This window comes from Zingiber officinale, chromosome 1B, assembly GCF_018446385.1.
Source record: "Zingiber officinale cultivar Zhangliang chromosome 1B, Zo_v1.1, whole genome shotgun sequence".
NCBI classification, from domain to species: domain Eukaryota; kingdom Viridiplantae; phylum Streptophyta; class Magnoliopsida; order Zingiberales; family Zingiberaceae; genus Zingiber; species Zingiber officinale.
In genome coordinates, this window is record NC_055986.1 from 99,174,322 (window position 1) to 99,195,786 (window position 21,465).

A 21,465-nucleotide genomic window follows, 5' to 3' on the forward strand; every position below is an offset into this window, starting at 1 on the left:
GTAGGCCCCCCTTAACATTGCTAAGCAAGCATGGAAGGGCTCCATATATAAGCTCTTTCAATCTTCTTGGCTTAGCAATGTGGGATTAAATGCATACACATATGCATTACCAAAACATGAAAATTAGTTTGAATTAAATACATAAAAATCAACAAAAAATGTATTCTATCTAATGATTTTTTGGACATGGAACACTATCGATATTGTAATTTTAAAGATCAATAGACAGATAAAGGAAGTAATTTTATAGATTTGATATTTTTTGTAAATATGTTATAGCAAAGCAAAGATCGACTGGACTTACAGAGAAGGAACCCCGAATCACAAATGTTCAATTTATAATTAATTTTCAATTTCCTTGCGCACTCTTATTTTATTCAATAATAAAAAACCTTGCAACTGAATCAAATCCCAATCTAGTAGTTGACCATGGAATTATAAGTGCTCCCCGGCGTCCAACCGACGGGAATGACATTTTGGGCGACAAGAATCTTCTTCGACTCCCCCGATGTCAGCTGGAAAGAGAATGGCGGCTGTAACGCCCGCCCGGCATTCAACTTCCACTGTGCTCCCCAAGACGGTTGCATCGCCGTCCACGTCCCCGACGATCCCTCCATCAACTCCACCGCCGCGAGTTCTCCATCCCCGTTCACGTTCTCGATGACGACGGCGAGGTAGTCGACGTTCGACCCGGCATCCACCCTGAAAGCCACGTTGAAGCCCTGGTAATTGCACGGTACTCTGCATACATAACAGCCAACACAAATTAATAGATGAAAGGTTTAGATGATATTAGATTTATTATATATAGCTTTATGCTAAACCACAAGAGATTATATTTTTGTAATTAGGCACTACTAAAAAATCTCTGATTTGCGATCAACTTAGTGGTTGAAATAATAATTTATGTCGTCAATTAACAGTAAAAATAAATATCAGTTGTCAAGTAGAGTCAGAATAATAATTCAATACTATTAGTTAGCGACGGAATACAAATTTAGTCGTTAGTTAATGATCGAGGCATTATTCCCTCGCAACTTTATATAATATAGTTAACACGGTTCTCCTTAAACCATTGGGCTGCAATTTTATCATTGCATCAAAGTTCCCCTTAAATTAGGGATGACAATGGGTCTATTTGGATCATATTTTAAATCCTTCCTCCTCATATCTCTCAGAGATCCGATATCAATCCATACTTGTTAAAGGATTAGATATCTTTTATACCAATAAAATTTTCTCTTTTCATCCCAGAATCATCATTAAAAAAAACATATTAAAATTAACATAATAAAAAAACATATATAAATCATTAATTATCAAAATTAATAAAAATATTTTTTAAAATAAAATCAAAAGTATTATTAAAAAGTATTATATATATATATATATATAAAAATTATAATAAAATTCTTTTTACTATCAAAATTATTTAAATTTTAATGTTATTATATATACTAAAATGATTTTCATTAAATTAATATAATCTATCCTATATATAATATTTTTTTATAAATTGAAATTAAAAATAACTTATTTTAATGTTATATTAACTATTTTATAATATAATATTTTTGACAAAAGAAATATGATGTTTAAAAAATTGGCCAATTAATAAATCCACTCAAATAATTAATTTTCTATTGATTAAGAAAATATTTTAATTAATTAATTAACCTTGTGTATTCGACTGCCAGTCTTCCGGCATTCCGCAGCAGGTCAGCTTGGCCGGGTTTTGCCATGGCCCCGAAGGCGGCGCCGCTGAGGTCAAAATGGACGGGGTCGGTCACACAAATCCCGCCGGGGCACTGGTCCGTGACCACGACAGTCACCGGTGTGCCGGAGCAGGCGGCGTTGGAGTTGCACAGGACTTGGTAGCACGCGCCGCACCCTCTGCCGCCCTTGAACAGCGAAGGGCCGCCGGCCGTTATCATGGACGACAGCGGAGCTTTAACGACGCCGTCAGCGTATCCACACGCGCCGCCTGATCAGAACGATATACCATCTCCATAAACCGTATTTCTACAATAACATAAAGTACGTACGTACAGATCCATCGATATTAAATATATAATTACCAGTGCTTCCCGGGCCGTCGGGGGCGCCGTACCAGGTGGCTCCGGCCGGAGACAACGCCGCCGCCGGGGAAGACGCGTTCAAGAGGAGAAAAGCGAGCAGTGGCAGCACCACAATCTGCTTCTTCAAAATGGCCATCGCTCTAGCCTTATCGTGTTGAAAGAGAGGAATTAACATAATTAATCGATGATTAGGCTATAATTATATTGAAAGATGCAATTAACCTTATATATTTATAGAGTAATATAAAATTGATTTATTAGGATTTTGTGGTATTTACTTGACAAGTCATTAATGTAATCTTATGCATGAAATAATTAAGATTTCGATACAAGTTGAGTATTAATTTTAACTTGGTAGAGAAACGGCAATATACAGCACATAACACAGAGAATTTCAATGGTATGCAAAGTTTTAAATTTGGGGTGTAATTTATCCTTATTAATATTGACTACTCTTCGAATTATAAAAATATTATTTCTTTAAATTTATCGTATCACTTGGATTGGTGTATTTGTTATTTTGGGCCATTTTAATTCATAATTACCAAAATTACAAATCATTAGATTAAGGCTAATTGGAATGATAAATAAAAAGAAATAAATATTGTTTTGGTACAAACAGAAATATGTTCCTGATTAAAACAATATAATAGAAATTATATATCTAGATTACGTTATAGTTTTAGTAAAGATATATCACAACCCAAATTAAAACTTTGCATACAATTAAAATTTAAAAGGCCAATAATATTTTTATAAAAAGGTCCTTTTTTATTAAAATTATCAAGGGATGCATTTTTTGATTATTTATCAAAAAGTCGTTTTATCGATGCCACCTGGTTTCCTTGTGAAATTATGACGCAACCGTCTTCAAGTATCAAACGGGATCCTCTAGACCGTGACCCTTGGTCTGCTCCTGAATCAGATGTCGTTCATAGGTGGAATTCCATAAATCCTATCTGTATAGCACGTAGGGTGAGTCCATAAATTCCTACTTATGAGTGAACTGGTCCATTCTCTGAATCACATTTTGCGATCCAGAAGATCCGTGCTCCTTCTCTGAATCACCTGGAGCTGATACTACAGGTGGTACCGCTGGATAGGTCGGGGGAGGTATCCCCGGTATTGTTGCATAAACAGGGGCAGGTGCCGCTGGTGGCACTGCAGGGTCAACATAAGTGGGTGCGGCTGGAGGTGCGGTAGGTGGTGGTACCGGATGTGGAGCAACTACTACTGCTGGTGCAGGTGTAGGGTGAGCAGTAGGCACTGGTGGTGATGGTGCGTGGTACACTGTAGGCACTGGTGGTGGTGGTGCAGGATATGCCGTAGGCACTAGTGGCGGGGGTGCCGGGTACGCAGTGGGCACGATCGAAGGAGATGCCGAATATGCCGCAGGTGGCACCGCTGGTGGTACTGTGAATACCGTAGGAGTGGGTACGACGGGTACGGACGGGGTAGGTACCTCTGAAACCATCGGAGTCTGAGAACTCGACGCGGTCACAGTACCATGCAAAGTCTGTTCCTGACCGGCAGGCTTGACCCCCGTAGGCGTCTCTGGTGACTCTGCTGCCAGGGATTCCAACGTCCTCTTACATGGTCGTCCTGCACCACGTCTCGGCACGGGAGCACGTGCACCTTACCTCATATATGTTGAATTATGATGCAAATATTACTACCAATATCAAGATTATAAAAATTAACATTTTACCTATTGTCGTCTAGAGATGTTCCGTCACTGTCCAACCCCCATTTATGACCTCGGAATTCAAAAATGAGAAAATCGACGAAAATCCATACAAATCCGAAAATACCTAGGTTGACTCACAAAACTGGGCTCTGATACCAAAAATACTGGTATCAAATTAACTCGAAAATCTAGAACACAAATATCCGAAACACGAAAAATAGGTATCGCAAACCTGTTTTGATACCAAAAATATTGTCACGCCCCAAGTAATCCCTGCCAGAAGAAATTTCGACAGCATCTCCCCTGTACGGGTGACAATATGAACCATTTCTACATTGCCCTCAGGGCCACATATACCTCGGCCAACACGGCCGGAACAATAACAATAAAATAACTAAACAACCACGCAGTTTATATAATCTCAGCCTCTGGCTGACACAACCACATAGTTTATATTTGAAAACAACCTACTCCACTACACAACGGAAAACACAAAACACTAAAGAGAAAACAACGCAGTGAAAAAACAAATGCAGTAGACTAGAAGCCGATAAAATCCTCGAGCACAATCCAACATCACAAGTATATATGTAAATACATAACAAGAAACCATAATTCCAAAAAGTAGAAAACTGTCGCAACGCGAAGTGGTGGGGGACTAGCGACTGGAACCTCCTGACAGTATCAACCTGAAATATATCAACGGGGGTGAGTCCAACACTCAGCGGATACCAAGTTGACATGCATAGTAAACAATAACCAACAGTAATAGATATGTGTACAGTCTCCTGAGATAATATACAATGAAAAACTGAAAGAAAATGGAGAAGCTATACTCACCAGGACCTCCTATCAGGATAACAAGGTCGTCAGATCGAAAATAACATGTCCCTGTACGCATGTCAATTATATGCATCCATCCAATATGCAGCAAACAAAGTACAGCAAACACAAGCAATAAATGCAAATATGCATATGATGCCAATGACATATCCTGGTCACCCCTGACGTCAGTCAACCATCTCACACATGATTGTGAGACTGAGTGGGTAGGGCTATGACAACCGTGCACTCTGCCATCACTGCTCCTGAGCGACCGAGTGGACGGGATGCTGTCGGAGTAGACCTATCCTCCTACCCCAAATCATAAGTGGGGGAGCGCAATGCTCTCATCTCCTTGAGACAATCTAGAGGAGGGATCCCTGCCGGCTACCACGCTGCGTCACACTACCCATGAGCGGACCAATGGAGACAAACAGAGTAAATCTATTTGTCGGCTACCACGCTGCGTCCCACTACCCAACAGTGGACCAGTGAAGCCTAACAGAGCATAAATGCCACACACCCTGCCTGATATACCACTAACCCATGAGTGGTTGTGTGTGTAGATCCATGTAACTGGCGATGTGCTCAACAATAATGGAGCTGCCAATCGCTCAGCATGCACTTATGCAAGATGGTGCATGCCACTAAGCAAGGAAATATCTTGATCCTATCCATCTCTATATAATGTGTGCCAAAAGGTATATGGATCAAATAGAATATCCTAGGTACACAAGTCAGGTACGGTATAATAAATCTAGGTCCTGAACATAATAAGACATGGTATGTCATTACCTTAAGGACATAAATATAATCAAAGGAACATGAATGCAAAAAATAGGAAATAAATACAACATGCTCAGGTACCACCTGTAGTACCAGCTCCATTGGTTCCGCCAGTTTTTACAGCAGTTCCTACTCACCTGATTGATATAGTTGCGGCACGAGCTCGGATCCCAGCTTTGGCAGAGTCGATGAAAAGTTGATTCACCCTCTTCCATGGAGAGACCGATCTGAGTGTGGCCTAGTCCTGGATAGAGACCATGGAGCGGACCTTCTTCTACATGGCTTGCTCCGAGTGGGAGAAAGCAGAGCTGGCTACTTTCCATTTACGGGACGAGGTCGATGTCTGGTGGGATATGCAGCGCTCCATCCTAGGCGAGCAAAACATCACCTGGGCGAGATTCAGAGAGGCTTTTGAGAGCCGGTACTTGTCATGGGCATATCAGACGACTCGTCGATAGGATTTTCTGAGTCTGCGGCAGAACAATCGCACCATGATGGAGTATAATGTTGAGTTTAATCGGTTGGCTAGATTTTGTCTAGAATTAGTTGTTAAGGACATGTCTCGTATGCTTTAGTTTATCTAGGGACTAGATGGACATCTGCAAGTAAATCTTGCCGGCTTTGGAAATTCATCCTATTTAGAGGCATTGGATAGAGCCCTCATGATTGAGTCAGCTCAACAAAGAGCGTATCCGTACTAGAAAAGAAAACTGATGTGTCAGACATCAGGACAGATCCATCAGTCACAGGCAACCGGACAGCAGCAGAGTGGTCGCAGTCGGCCAAGTTAGGGTACTTTTAGGGCTTCTGATCAGCCTCAAAAGTCAGGGCGATCTTCATCAGAACGTTCCTGGTCTTCTCAGCAGAACTGAAAACAACCCGCCAGCGACACTCACTGCACCAGATGTGGGTCCAGAGACCACGTCACCATAGCCTGCTCCCTGGGACAGTCAGTTTGCTATTACTGCAAACAGCCTGAGCACCTGAGCCGAGATTGTTCGCTGAAGGTTCAACATATGGCTTTCGGAGTGTCTGGTCATGGAGGACAGCCTAGCCAGATAGGGACTTATCGAGGAGGGCGGACAACCCAATCTTCGCATAGCTAGCAGAGGACAGCTCCCCCGACAGTAGCTGCATATAGCATGCATGGATAGGAGCACACCAGTTCCCTTATGGTACCATAGAGTTCTGTTGTGGGACCTCAGTATTAGCTGCCACCTCAGCCCCTAGTCCAGTATTAGCCACAGCAGCCACTGGTCTAGTACCAGTCACAACCCCAGCCATCAGTCCAGTATCAGTCACAGCCCACATATCCGTCTCTGGCTCAGTACCCGGCATCGTCGACAGGCTTAGACTCAGGCGCAGCAGTATTTGGCAGCACTACCACCTCCACCATCGCCAGAGACTGGACGTATACACACGGTTACCAGAGAGGATGCACAGCGGGCCAACGGATCCATTTTCCACGGTACAATTTTCATTTATGCCTTATCTACTGATATTCTGATAGATACTGGTAGCTCGCATTCTTTTATATCCTGTACTTTTATGAGGGAGATTGGTAGATTACCCACTTTCAAACCACAGCGACTGACCATCTTTCTATCGTCCGGTGATACTTTGGATGTCACCCAGGAGGTCAGAAGTTGCCCGTTAGATTTTTGGCAACATGATACTTACGGTAGATCTTTTAGTACTAGAAATGATCGAGTTTGATATTATTCTTGGCATGGATTGGCTGTCAGCATATCATGTCACTATTGATTGTTAGACGAGGGTGGTCACATTCCAGCCTCCGAACCAACCCTCATGGGAATTCACTTGCATCAGAGACAACGACATATCGACTATTTCAGCGATTTAGGCTCAGAAGCTATTGTCACATGGCTGTCAGGGTTTTCTGTTATCTTTGATTAATACTGAAGACGACAGTAGTTCTCAACTCTCCAACGTTCCGGTAGTCCGAAAGTTTCCAGATGTATTTTCATAGGAGCTACTAGGTTTGCTTCCCAGAAAGCAAGTGGAGTTTGCTATTGAGTTGATTCCGACAACCCTGCCGAAATCGAAAGCTCCTTATCGTATGGCACCAAAAGAGTTGAACGAACTAAAGATTCAACTCTAGGAGGTTTTAGACAAGGGATTTATACGCCCTAGTGCTTCTCCATGGGATTCTCCGGTATTATTTGTCAAGAAAAATGATGGTACTCTGAGGTTGTGCATAGATTATAGACAGCTGAATGCAGTGACCGTCAAAAATAAGTACCCCTTACCTCGAATTGAGGATTTATTTGATCAGCTCAGAGGTACATCAGTGTATTATAAGATTGATCTACGGTCCAGATATCATCAGCTGAGAGTCAAAAAATCTGATATTCAGAAGACAACATTCCGTACCAGATACGACGATTATGAGTTTTTGGTAATGCCATTTGGGCTTACCAATGTTCCAGCGATATTTATGGATTTGATAAACCGCGTCTTCCTGGAGTATCTTGATCAGTTTGTTATCATTTTTATTGATGACATATTGGTCTATTCGTGTTCCGAGGAGGAGCATGCGTAGCATCTTCTCACAGTCTTGGAGACTTTTCAACGACATCAGCTATATGCGAAGTTCAGCAAGTGTGCCTTCTGGCTATCTTCAGTCAGTTTTCTGGGTCACATGGTCTCTAGCCGAGATATTTCAGTAGACCCTCAGAAGATCGAGATTCTCACCGGCTGGTAGCAGCCGAAATCGGTAGAGGAGACCCGGAGTTTCTTGGGGCTGGCAGGATATTACAGACGTTTTGTCAAGGGTTTCTCCCGCATAGCTATGCCACTGACACACTTGACCAGGAAAGGCGTGAAGTTCACATGGTCCAAGGCTTGCGAGACCAACTTCCAGGAGTTGAAGCGAAGATTAGTGTCGGCTCCAATTTTGGTTTTGCCTGCTGGAGAGGACGGATTCGTACTTTACACTGATGCATCTCTACAAGGTTTGGACGCTGTTCTGATGCAACACGGTAGGGTAGTCTCCTATGCTTCTCGGTAGTTGAAGGAGCATGAGAAGAACTACCCAGTGCATGATCTGGAGTTGGCCGCCATTATATTTGCTTTGAAGATTTGGCGGCGGCACCTGTACCGTATTACATTTGAGATTCTCACTGACCATAAGAGTCTCAAATATCTATTCACTCAGAAGGAACTCAATCTCCGACAGAGGAGATGGATGGAGTTCCTAAAGGATTACGATTGCACCATTAGCTACCACCCGGGGAAAGCTAATGTGGTTGTTAATGCACTCAGCAGGAAGTCCAGAGGAACTTTGACTTGCCACTGAGCTTCAGTCATGGACTTGATTCAAGGTTTCTCTGAATTGGGCCTTCAGGAGCAGGGACGGACAGAGCAGGGTATGTTGGTTACCATGGTTGCTCAATCGTCGATCAGGACGAGGATCCGAGAGACCCAGGCCGGTGATCAGCACTTACAGTCCATTGGCAGCCAAATAGCTTCCGGGCAGCAGACCGAGTTCACACGAGATGAGGGTATTATATATTTCTGAGGCAGATTATGCGTACGTCAGTCTCACCCAGTCATGTAGGAGCTACTTCAGGAGGCTCATCGCTCTCAATTTGTGATCCACCCAAGAGGAACCCGCATGTACCGAGACTTGAGGCGTTCCTATTGGTGGAACAGAATAAAGAAAGACATCACAGAATTTGTAGCTAGATGTCTAGTATGTCAGCAGGTGAAGGCTGAGCACCAGAGACCTGCCGGATTACTACAGAGGATTCTAATTCCAGAGTGGAAATGATATCACATTACTATGGATTTTATGGTGGGATTGCTTAGGACACGACGAGGCCATGACGCGATTTGGATAGTCGTTGATCAAGTAACCAAATCTGTGCACTTCTTAGCGATCCGGAAGACCGATTCTTTGGATCGATTGGCAGAGCTGCATTGTCGAGAGATCATCAGATTTCATGGTGTGACGTTGAGTATTATATTGGATAGAGACCCACGGTTCACATCCCGATTCTGGCAGAGTCTGCAGCAGGCCTTGGGCACACATCTCCGATTCAGTATAGCCTTCCATCCGCAGACAGATGGACAGTTAGAGCGAACCATCCAGACTTTAGAGGACTTCTTGAGGTCTTGTGTTTTGGATTTTGGAGGCAGCTGGGAGGATCATTTACCATTAGTTGAGTTCACCTACAACAACAACTATCATTCGACTATCCAAATGGCACCATTTGAAGCATTGTATGGTAGGCCTTATCGGACACCCACCATCTGGGAGGAGTTTGGGGAGGCCCAGCTACTAGGACCTCAGAGAGCTCAATAGGAGGCAGAGTTGGTCCGTACTATTAGACGGAGGATGTCCGAGGTGCAAGACCACCATAAGAGTTATGTTGATCGGAGACATAGACCCCTAGAATTCTCTACTGGCGACCATGTATTTCTGAGAGTTTCACCACGAAAGGGGTGAAGAGATTTGGCCTTCGAGGTAAGCTGGCTCCACGATACATTTGGCCTTTCCAAATTTTGGAGAGGATTGGAGCAGTAGCTTATCGTCTGGCGCTACCACTGGCTCTGGCAGGCGTCCACGATGTGTTCCATGTGTCTATGCTGAGGAGATACGTAGCTGACCCAGCACATGTACTGTCAGATATAACAGTTCTCATTCAACCTGACGTTACCTACAAGGAGGTTTCGGTATGGATTCTGGACCAGAAAGAGTGTCAGCAGCAAAATAAGACTATCCGGCTGGTAAAGTCGGATGGCGGCATCATTCCGACGAGGAGGCTACTTGGGAGCTCGAGGATATAATCCGAGCTCGATACCCCCATCTTTTTACTTGAGGTATGTGAGTTAATTTTCGTTCAGCATTTATATTATCTATCTATTGTTAGTACTTGCTGATGGTAGATAACGAAATTTGGGGACCAAATTTTTATTAGTGGGGGAAAATATAAAATATGACAACAAATATTAATTAAATAATAAGGTTAAATAGAGGAATAATCTTAACGGAATTTTCCATAATTTTTAGAATTTTTTTGGAAATTTTTCGGATCTCGTATGACGAGTTTAATGGGGGCAATTATTGGGTCATGGGAAATGCTGTTTAAGCTACCCCATTGAACGAGGAAAAGTTTTATTTTTCTTTTTCTTTTCCACCGTTTCTCACCTGACGCCACCCCCATTTCTTCCTCTTCTTCCCTTATCCCACGCGCGATCCCTCTTCTCCTCTTCATCTCCCCCAAAGTCCCGATCGATTCCTCTCATCCGACGTTTTTCTTCCCTTCACCAAATTCCCTTCTTCCTCATGCGCCTCAGTTGACGCCATTGTCGTGCCGAGTCTCCATCTCGACCGACAGCCATGGCCGAGCGAGAGCGCCCTAGGTGTCGCCTCTTCCCGCACGGAGCAACGCCGACACCACAAATCGAAGCCAGCCGAGCATCAGCTACACAAGATCTTCTCCCTATCTCCAAGCGCGATGCTCGGTGCCCTAGCTTCTGGCTACGACGTAGCCGATGGGTTGCTGCCGACCATGGAGATAGAAGTCGGCCTAGATCTTCATCCTTGGTCCCTAACTGAGGCGTGCCCTAGTTTAGATCTCTGCCCTACTGGTGGCAGCCGTCGTAACTGTGCCCTAGCACTGTCGCAGGCCATCATATCCGACCCAGTGCCGCCGTCCTTGTGCCCTAGTACAGTCGTCGATTCCTTCTTTCTATCTGGCTGTTGGCGATTTGGAGATAGGTGCTCTGCCCTAGTGAAACGGGTGTTCGATTGGGAAGTAAAGGATGTTGTTAGCAGAGGTAAGTGGGGTTGTTAATAGATTTTTCTGGTGGAATGCTTGGTTGAACTCTTGATCTCCACTTCTTGATCTCTTCTTGATCCGAATGGTAGGGTGGACTCCAGGGAGGTGTTGTTCTGTGGGTTTTCTTGGTTCCGGTTGCAATTCCATCCAGCGGCAACTTGTTCTAGTAGCAACAACGGCTGTGAATTGAGGTAAGGAGTAGGGTAATTGATCTTAGTTGTAGATCATGTTGTAATTTGATCATTTTAGTGGTTGATTGTGCGTAGATTTATTAGTTTCGATTAATCTAATGGAATGATTAGGGTTAAGGCAATTAACCCTAGTTAACCATTGGATTTAAATTTAGGTAGGCAAATGGTTATGTTGATTAGGGTTTTCCCTACATTAGTCTTAGGGATTTTATTAGCTATTTAATTATTCTGAATTTTAACTAAATAAAACTATACATGTATGATTTCTTATAGGATTCGGATTCGAGACGAGCACTTCGACATAGAGGTTGATTAGCTCGATCTACATTTGAGGTGGGTACCTTGACTTATCTATTTTGATATGTCATGTTGATATGCTTAGTAATATTTAACGAGTAGTAATATTTATGTTTATTTTTGCATCGGTATGTCATTATCTATTACCTGAGCATGTTGTATTTATTTCCTATTTTTTGCATTCATGTTCCTTTGATTATATTTATGTCCTTAAGGTAATGACATACCATGTCTTATTATGTTTAGGACTTAGATTTATTATACCGTACCTGACTTGTGTACCTAGGATATTCTATTTGATCCATATACCTTTTGGCACACATTATATAGAGATGGATAGGATCAAGATATTTCCTTGCTTAGTGGCATGCACCATCTTGCATAAGTGCATGCTGAGCGATTGGCAGCTCCATTATTGTTGAGCACATCGTCAGTTACATGGATCTACACACACAACCACTCATGGGTTAGTGGTATATCAGGCAGGGTGTGTGGCATTTATGCTCTGTTAGGCTTCACTGGTCCACTGTTGGGTAGTGGGACGCAGCGTGGTAGCCGACAAATAGATTTGCTCTGTTTGTCTCCATTGGTCCGCTCATGGGTAGTGTGACGCAGCGTGGTAGCCGGCAGGGATCCCTCCTCTAGATTGTCTCAAGGAGATGAGAGCATTGCGCTCCCCCACTTATGATTTGGGGTAGGAGGATAGGTCTACTCCGACAGCATCCCGTCCACTCGGTCGCTCAGGAGCAGTGATGGCAGAGTGCACGGTTGTCATAGCCCTACCCACTCAGTCTCACAATCATGTGTGAGATGGTTGACTGACGTCAGGGGTGACCAGGATATGTCATTGGCATCATATGCATATTTGCATTTATTGCTTGTGTTTGCTGTACTTTGTTTGCTGCATATTGGATGGATGCATATAATTGACATGCGTACAGGGACATGTTATTTTCGATCTGACGACCTTGTTATCCTGATAGGAGGTCCTGGTGAGTATAGCTTCTCCATTTTCTTTCAGTTTTGCATTGTATATTATCTCAGGAGACTGTACACATATCTATTACTGTTGGTTATTGTTTACTATGCATGTCAACTTGGTATCCGCTGAGTGTTGGACTCACCCCCGTTGATATATTTCAGGTTGATACTGTCAGGAGGTTCCAGTCGCTAGTCCCCCACCACTTCGCGTTGCGACAGTTTTCTACTTTTTGGAATTATGGTTTCTTGTTATGTATTTACATATATACTTGTGATGTTGGATTGTGCTCGAGGATTTTATCGGCTTCTAGTCTACTGCATTTGTTTTTTCGCTGCGTTGTTTTCTCTTTAGTGTTTTGTGTTTTCCGTTGTGTAGTGGAGTAGGTTGTTTTCAAATATAAACTATGTGGTTGTGTCAGCCAGAGGCTGAGATTATATAAACTGCGTGGTTGTTTAGTTATTTTATTGTTATTGTTCCGGCCGTGTTGGCCGAGGTATATGTGGCCCTGAGGGCAATGTAGAAATGGTTCATATTGTCACCCGTACAGGGGAGATGCTGTCGAAATTTCTTCTGGCAGGGATTACTTGGGGCGTGACAATATTTTTGGTATCAAAACAGGTTTGCGATACCTATTTTTCGTGTTTCGGATATTTGTGTTCTAGATTTTTGAGTTAATTTGATACCAGTATTTTTGGTATTAGAGCCCAGTTTTGTGAGTCAACCTAGGTATTTTCGGATTTGTATGGATTTTCGTCGATTTTCTCATTTTCGAATTCCGAGGTCATAAATGGGGGTTGGACAGTGACGGAACATCTCTAGACGACAATAGGTAAAATGTTAATTTTTATAATCTTGATATTGGTAGTAATATTTGCATCATAATTCAACATATATGAGGTAAGGTGCACGTGCTCCCGTGCCGAGACGTGGTGCAGGACGACCATGTAAGAGGACGTTGGAATCCCTGGCAGCAGAGTCACCAGAGACGCCTACGGGGGTCAAACCTGCCGGTCAGGAACAGACTTTGCATGGTACTGTGACCGCGTCGAGTTCTCAGACTCTGATGGTTTCAGAGGTACCTACCCCATCCGTACCCGTCGTACCCACTCCTACGGTATTCACAGTACCACCAGCGGTGCCACCTGCGGCATATTCGGCATCTCCTTCGATCATGCCCACTGCGTACCCGGCACCCCCGCCACTAGTGCCTACGGCATATCCTGCACCACCACCACCAGTGCCTACAGTGTACCACGCACCATCACCACCAGTGCCTACTGCTCACCCTACACCTGCACCAGCAGTAGTAGTTGCTCCACATCCGGTACCACCACCTACCGCACCTCCAACCGCACCCACTTATGTTGACCCTGCAGTGCCACCAGCGGCACCTGCCCCTGTTTATGCAACAATACCGGGGATACCTCCCCCGACCTATCCAGCGGTACCACCTGTAGTACCAGCTCCAGGTGATTCAGAGAAGGAGCACGGATCTTCTGGATCGCAAAATGTGATTCAGAGAATGGACCAGTTCACTCATAAGTAGGAATTTATGGACTCACCCTACGTGCTATACAGATAGGATTTATGGAATTCCACCTATGAACGACATCTGATTCAGGAGCAGACCAAGGGTCACGGTCTAGAGGATCCCGTTTGATACTTGAAGACGGTTGCGTCATAATTTCACAAGGAAACCAGGTGGCATCGATAAAACGACTTTTTGATAAATAATCAAAAAATGCATCCCTTGATAATTTTAATAAAAAAGGACCTTTTTATAAAAATATTATTGGCCTTTTAAATTTTAATTGTATGCAAAGTTTTAATTTGGGTTGTGATATATCTTTACTAAAACTATAACGTAATCTAGATATATAATTTCTATTATATTGTTTTAATCAGGAACATATTTCTGTTTGTACCAAAACAATATTTATTTCTTTTTATTTATCATTCCAATTAGCCTTAATCTAATGATTTGTAATTTTGGTAATTATGAATTAAAATGGCCCAAAATAACAAATACACCAATCCAAGTGATACGATAAATTTAAAGAAATAATATTTTTATAATTCGAAGAGTAGTCAATATTAATAAGGATAAATTACACCCCAAATTTAAAACTTTGCATACCATTGAAATTCTCTGTGTTATGTGCTGTATATTGCCGTTTCTCTACCAAGTTAAAATTAATACTCAACTTGTATCGAAATCTTAATTATTTCATGCATAAGATTACATTAATGACTTGTCAAGTAAATACCACAAAATCCTAATAAATCAATTTTATATTACTCTATAAATATATAAGGTTAATTGCATCTTTCAATATAATTATAGCCTAATCATCGATTAATTATGTTAATTCCTCTCTTTCAACACGATAAGGCTAGAGCGATGGCCATTTTGAAGAAGCAGATTGTGGTGCTGCCACTGCTCGCTTTTCTCCTCTTGAACGCGTCTTCCCCGGCGGCGGCGTTGTCTCCGGCCGGAGCCACCTGGTACGGCGCCCCCGACGGCCCGGGAAGCACTGGTAATTATATATTTAATATCGATGGATCTGTACGTACGTACTTTATGTTATTGTAGAAATACGGTTTATGGAGATGGTATATCGTTCTGATCAGGCGGCGCGTGTGGATACGCTGACGGCGTCGTTAAAGCTCCGCTGTCGTCCATGATAACGGCCGGCGGCCCTTCGCTGTTCAAGGGCGGCAGAGGGTGCGGCGCGTGCTACCAAGTCCTGTGCAACTCCAACGCCGCCTGCTCCGGCACACCGGTGACTGTCGTGGTCACGGACCAGTGCCCCGGCGGGATTTGTGTGACCGACCCCGTCCATTTTGACCTCAGCGGCGCCGCCTTCGGGGCCATGGCAAAACCCGGCCAAGCTGACCTGCTGCGGAATGCCGGAAGACTGGCAGTCGAATACACAAGGTTAATTAATTAATTAAAATATTTTCTTAATCAATAGAAAATTAATTATTTGAGTGGATTTATTAATTGGCCAATTTTTTAAACATCATATTTCTTTTGTCAAAAATATTATATTATAAAATAGTTAATATAACATTAAAATAAGTTATTTTTAATTTCAATTTATAAAAAAATATTATATATAGGATAGATTATATTAATTTAATGAAAATCATTTTAGTATATATAATAACATTAAAATTTAAATAATTTTGATAGTAAAAAGAATTTTATTATAATTTTTATATATATATATATATATATATATATATATATAATACTTTTTAATAATACTTTTGATTTTATTTTAAAAAATATTTTTATTAATTTTGATAATTAATGATTTATATATGTTTTTTTATTATGTTAATTTTAATATGTTTTTTTTAATGATGATTCTGGGATGAAAAGAGAAAATTTTATTGGTATAAAAGATATCTAATCCTTTAACAAGTATGGATTGATATCGGATCTCTGAGAGATATGGGGAGGAAGGATTTAAAATATGATCCAAATAGACCCATTGTCATCCCTAATTTAAGGGGAACTTTGATGCAATGATAAAATTGCAGCCCAATGGTTTAAGGAGAACCGTGTTAACTATATTATATAAAGTTGCGAGGGAATAATGCCTCGATCATTAACTAACGACTAAATTTGTATTCCGTCGCTAACTAATAGTATTGAATTATTATTCTGACTCTACTTGACAACTGATATTTATTTTTACTGTTAATTGACGACATAAATTATTATTTCAACCACTAAGTTGATCGCAAATCAGAGATTTTTTTTAGTAGTGCCTAATTACAAAAATATAATCTCTTGTGGTTTAGCATAAAGCTATATATAATAAATCTAATATCATCTAAACCTTTCATCTATTAATTTGTGTTGGCTGTTATGTATGCAGAGTACTGTGCAATTACCAGGGCTTCAACGTGGCCTTCAGGGTGGATGCCGGGTCGAACGTCGACTACCTCGCCGTCGTCATCGAGAACGTGAACGGGGATGGAGAACTCGCGGCGGTGGAGTTGATGGAGGGATCGTCGGGGACGTGGACGGCGATGCAACCGTCTTGGGGAGCACAGTGGAAGTTGAATGCCGGGCGGGCGTTACAGCCGCCATTCTCTTTCCAGCTGACATCGGGGGAGTCGAAGAAGATTCTTGTCGCCCAAAATGTCATTCCCGTCGGTTGGACGCCGGGGAGCACTTATAATTCCATGGTCAACTACTAGATTGGGATTTGATTCAGTTGCAAGGTTTTTTATTATTGAAAAAAATAAGAGTGCGCAAGGAAATTGAAAATTAATTATAAATTGAACATTTGTGATTCGGGGTTCCTTCTCTGTAAGTCCAGTCGATCTTTGCTTTGCTATAACATATTTACAAAAAATATCAAATCTATAAAATTACTTCCTTTATCTGTCTATTGATCTTTAAAATTACAATATCGATAGTGTTCCATGTCCAAAAAATCATTAGATAGAATACATTTTTAATATCTAGTAATCATGGATTTACACTCTGGTCATAATATCTTTTTGGAGGTAAACATCTTTTATTTCACATGTAGTCTGATACGATGAATAATGGGGGCCCCGATCCTGTAGTTTGGTTGATGCGACCTTCAAAGTCAAGGAGGGGCTAACACTTTGGGCTAGCGAGGTTACATGTCTCAACCGAGTGGTCTAACCAATTGAATCTCTAGTCCGATCGGATCCCAAATCTCATAGGATTGATGAAACTTCGAGTAATTTTAGTGTCATTCAGAGCCGAGTCCTCTTGGTTACTCAGAACTTAGCACAGTCACATGTCTCGCCCGAGTGGTTTGGCCGATCGGACCTACAGTCTAATCGGATATGCTAGGCACACGGTCTGATCAAGCTCTTTGGGCGAGTGGAGAGGTCGAGTCCTCGAGAGGGTCATCATTCTTTAGCTGACCCAACCCTATCCACGTGCGAGGTTCGATCCAACGACAAAGGGGACTCAGTCGACCCACCAGCAAAGCATATTAAAGGCCCATTAACATAATGACCTAATATTCTTTTTTACCATTTTGTGTAACTATTGTCAGAGAATCAAGAGAATATTCCCTGGGCAATCTTTACAATGGAAACTTCTACCCTACAAAGGGCAGAAGCTGTGGGTCTAATTTTGGGAAGGTGTCAAAATGTCATAATGTTCGCTCTTTTTTAGAAATACATCGATATTTGTGCATAAATAAACATTGACACTATATAAGGGGTCTCCTCTTAAAGGTGCAGGTATGCAAGATTATGCACTCAGAGCCCATTGTTCCTTTCTACTATTCACTACATTCGATTTCCCCTCGATAACATGATTGACTTGAGCGTTGGATTATCTGCGCCGCAGACCCTTCCCTAACCCAGTTACTGATGTTTTCTTCCCTCTATGTTCTTTTTGACATGCAGGATCGTTCGGCGCCCTCTGCTTACAACTCAAAGTCTTCTCACGGTCAGTGGCGGATCCAGGGGGTGCGAGGGTGTGCTTGAGCACCCCCTTGCTCCAGAGATCATCCGCGGCTAGAGGCATGGCAGCGCGATGGACTGGTGGACCTTCAGCATCTTCCTGTATGAGTTGTTGCATGGGGCGACGCCGTTCAAGAGCTCTGATAACAGGGTCACTCTTCACAACGTGGTTGGACAACCGCTAAGTTTCCTGGAGATGCTACTGGCGAGCTTGGTTGCTCAGGATCTGATACAGGGACTGCTGGTGAAGGATCCGAAGAGAAGGATAACGTACCTCAAAGGGGTGACAAAGATCAAGCAACATCCATTTTTTGAGGGGATCAATTGGGCTTTGGTGCGGAGAATTACGCCTCCACACGTTCCTGACTCGATCAACTTTAGTCAGTTTTGGAGCAAAGAGAAGAAAAGTGCTAAGAGTGGACTTCCAGGTGGGAACACTAGGAACAAAGGCAATCCCAACGACTTGGTGTATCATGATTTTGAGTATTTCTAGGATGACATATTGTGAAATTTGTTTTATTTTATTCTTTTGTGAGATAATGACTGAAAATTTTATGTAAACAAAAGGGAGAATATTAATTTTATGAGTCAGATAACACACATTCCATTGTTAAGGGGAAAAAAGTATTCTCTCTTATAAAATGGAACTTTTGGCACTATTAATGTATGTAAAACCTCAATGCATTGTTCTAATGTTATTGTTGAGAAAAAAGGGGATACTTTTACACCCTCCTAGTCAAAGTGATCATCACACTTAGCATATTTATGATAACTGAACTTGGATAGTATTATTGGTTACTTTGCTGGTGTTGTGAGCTTCACTACTGATGCCAGATTAAACATTAGTCAGTTCAATGTGTCACCTATGAATATCCCTCCATTGTACATTATTTTGGTGTTTTTCTTTTAGCTACAGTTAGAGGGATGACGAGGAGGAAGATGAGTTCGGGCTTCCTTCTTTGAGCATCCTTTTGTTTGTTTATCTAGATCCACCACTGAGAATAATTAATTACTGCTTATTCTAATTTTATTTTTTTTGAAAATTTTATCACTATTTTGAATAATCATGTTTAATTGTTATAAATATTTTCAGAAATTTTCAACCACTAAAAATAATTTTAAAATTAATTTTGTAAAATTGATTTTTAACTCACAAAACTTCATTTTTTTAAAAAAATAATTTCCACAATTTTTCAAAGTGTTAGTCACTATTTGTGTCACCCTTAGAATTTTTAACCCTATTTGTAATGTGATCAAAGGGGGAGAATATGAGATTAAGTCTAGGGAGAGTATCATATCTAGATTTATGCTTTTCATTTCTAAAAATAATATGATACTCATTATCGTTACCTTCGTCGCATGTAATCCTCTTGCCTTTGCCCTTTGATAAACCTTTTCCTTTGCCTTTGTCCCCTCCCAGTTCTTTTCCTCTGCTAGATCCGCTACTTCCTCGTTGGATTCTTTTCAAAAGATGAGACATGATGACAAGATAAGTGATGTGCATAGATTATATACACTTAGCATGTTTTGACGCACATTCATATATTTTACACATGCTTTGTCTATGCACTTTCATACTCTTAGTCTTACTTTCAGCATAATTATTCTTCTTTGTTTAGAAATCTTCTCTTGTGTATTTTCTGCTTATAGGAGTCGAATGTGGAGAGGAAATGATGTTCGTGGTCAATCTTGTCAACAAATGAAGGAAGACAACATTGGCCATGTGAGCCACACGACCATGCCAAAGAAGCAAGGAGGAAAATGGCCTTGGTCGTATGGTGCAGACAAGCCATGTAGCTTTACCAGAGGAGGAGCATGACATGGTCGTGTGGATCCTCACGACCGTGTCATCCCAGTAGCTTTTCCGGCACACAACCATGTAGATCTACACGGTCGTGCAATGAGGCCAGAGTGAAAGCAAGCTCAGGCCGTGTTTGCCACACGGCCATGCAAGGTTTCTAGAAGCCAAGAATGGCTTGGCTGTGTGATCCACACGGCGGTGTAAGCCATCCAGAGTTGCAACAGAACACGACCGTGTAGATCTACATGGTCGTGTCACCTTGGCCGAGAGCAAGATTTATGAGGCCGTGTGAGAGCCATATAAGGGGTTTTCTTCCTCTTTCAAGGGGGAGGAGGCTCTCCCTTTTGGGGAGATTCAATTTGGGGCTATTATTCATCCTCTCCGGCTTTGTTCCAACAATCCTAAGCCATCTCCACCTCCATATCGACTCCATAAGCTAAGGATTGGTTCCGAAGATTACTCATCGTCTCTAGATAAGCATTTCTATTCTCTCTTCTCGATAGGGATTGGAATATTTGTAATCTCTTTGTCTTCGGATCTCTCTCTTTGTACTATGAAGTAGATTTATTGTTCTAGGATTAAGGGAGTAATTGTGGTGTGATTTGATGTATGAATCTCATGGATATGCCAATTTTCTATTTAGATGATCTTGATGTGTTTTGTATCTATTTGATCTTGTGTGGATGCTTGTGTTTGGATCTCATTACCATGTTTGATTGAATGTTTGTGAGGCTTTTGGATCCCGTAGAGAGATACCCTAGATCGTATGACTGAGGGGCATTTGTGACAAGCTGCCCCGCTAACGGACGTCTAGGGGATCACCTTGAAAGGTGAAGCTAGCCTCTACAAGGAGGTGGGATAGTTGAATGCATTTAGTTCCTGCACTTTTATGTGAATTGAGTGGTATTGTATTTCCGTATTGTATGACTAAGGGGAGTTGGTGGCAGGCTGCCCCGCTAATGAACTTCATAGGGATCATAATCATTTAATCACTAGAGGTGTAGATAGAAGTCCCTTGCCAGTTGTCTTCAGTAGGAGAAAATCGACAACTTTCTACAAATGCATGTCAATTGAGGATATAAATTAGAGAACCATGCTACATCAATGAATATAACAATGAAACTGAATTCCTAGAATACTCACCAAACCATATACTTCATTTACTTTCCTAGTTCCATTTCTAGTTGCTTCTTAGTTCATTCCTTACCTTATTGATTGTTTAGCTAATTTTACGTGAGACATCTCTTGTGCTTATAACCGGTCCTTGTGGATCGATATCTTTTTATTACTGATGACAAAACTATAGGACCGTTGGGCCGGCTAGGAGGGGGTTGTTGGATATCCTGCTAACACAAAAAGGAAAACAAACCCTCGAACTCTTTAGGCTAACACTTGCATAATTAAGTTAAGCAGATAAATTAAAAGCATAACGAAAAGCGAGGCACAAAAGATTTACTTGGTTACAACCGATGTGGTTGTTAATCCAAGGAAGATTAAGCTCAATAAAACTCCTTCGGGCGGAGAAGCCTCGTACAGCGTTGAAGT

General features: G+C 41.8%; 2 protein-coding genes and 1 pseudogene across 2 annotated transcripts; 1 reads left to right on the forward strand and 2 right to left on the reverse strand.

Moving 5' to 3' along the window:
• Positions 1 to 416: 416 nt before the first annotated feature.
• LOC122040380 (expansin-B15-like) lies at positions 417 to 2,214 on the reverse strand. Its single transcript, XM_042599697.1, has 3 exons — positions 2,079 to 2,214; positions 1,678 to 1,984; positions 417 to 741 (listed from the first exon to the last, which is right to left on the reverse strand). Exons 1-3 carry the CDS (start codon positions 2,212 to 2,214, stop codon positions 417 to 419), a joined length of 768 nt encoding a protein of 255 aa, XP_042455631.1.
• An 855-nt stretch (positions 2,215 to 3,069) lies between these two features.
• Positions 3,070 to 3,552, reverse strand: LOC122040389 (vegetative cell wall protein gp1-like). Its single transcript, XM_042599707.1, has one exon. The coding sequence runs from the start codon at positions 3,550 to 3,552 to the stop codon at positions 3,070 to 3,072; it is 483 nt and encodes a 160-aa protein (XP_042455641.1).
• Positions 3,553 to 10,856: 7,304 nt separating this feature from the next.
• On the forward strand, positions 10,857 to 16,865 carry LOC122040399 (annotated as a pseudogene).
• The last annotated feature ends 4,600 nt before the right edge of the window (positions 16,866 to 21,465 follow it).

Bases quoted from the DNA above. Each gene is read 5' to 3' on its own strand.
- LOC122040389 (XM_042599707.1), bottom strand. From the start codon at position 3,552: ATGGTTTCAGAGGTACCTACCCCGTCCGTACCCGTCGTACCCACTCCT.
- LOC122040380 (XM_042599697.1), bottom strand. From the start codon at position 2,214: ATGGCCATTTTGAAGAAGCAGATTGTGGTGCTGCCACTGCTCGCTTTT. The intron at 1,985-2,078 runs GTAATTATATAT...CGTTCTGATCAG, and splicing joins CGACGGCCCGGGAAGCACTG to GCGGCGCGTGTGGATACGCT. The intron at 742-1,677 runs GTTAATTAATTA...TTATGTATGCAG, and splicing joins CTGGCAGTCGAATACACAAG to AGTACCGTGCAATTACCAGG.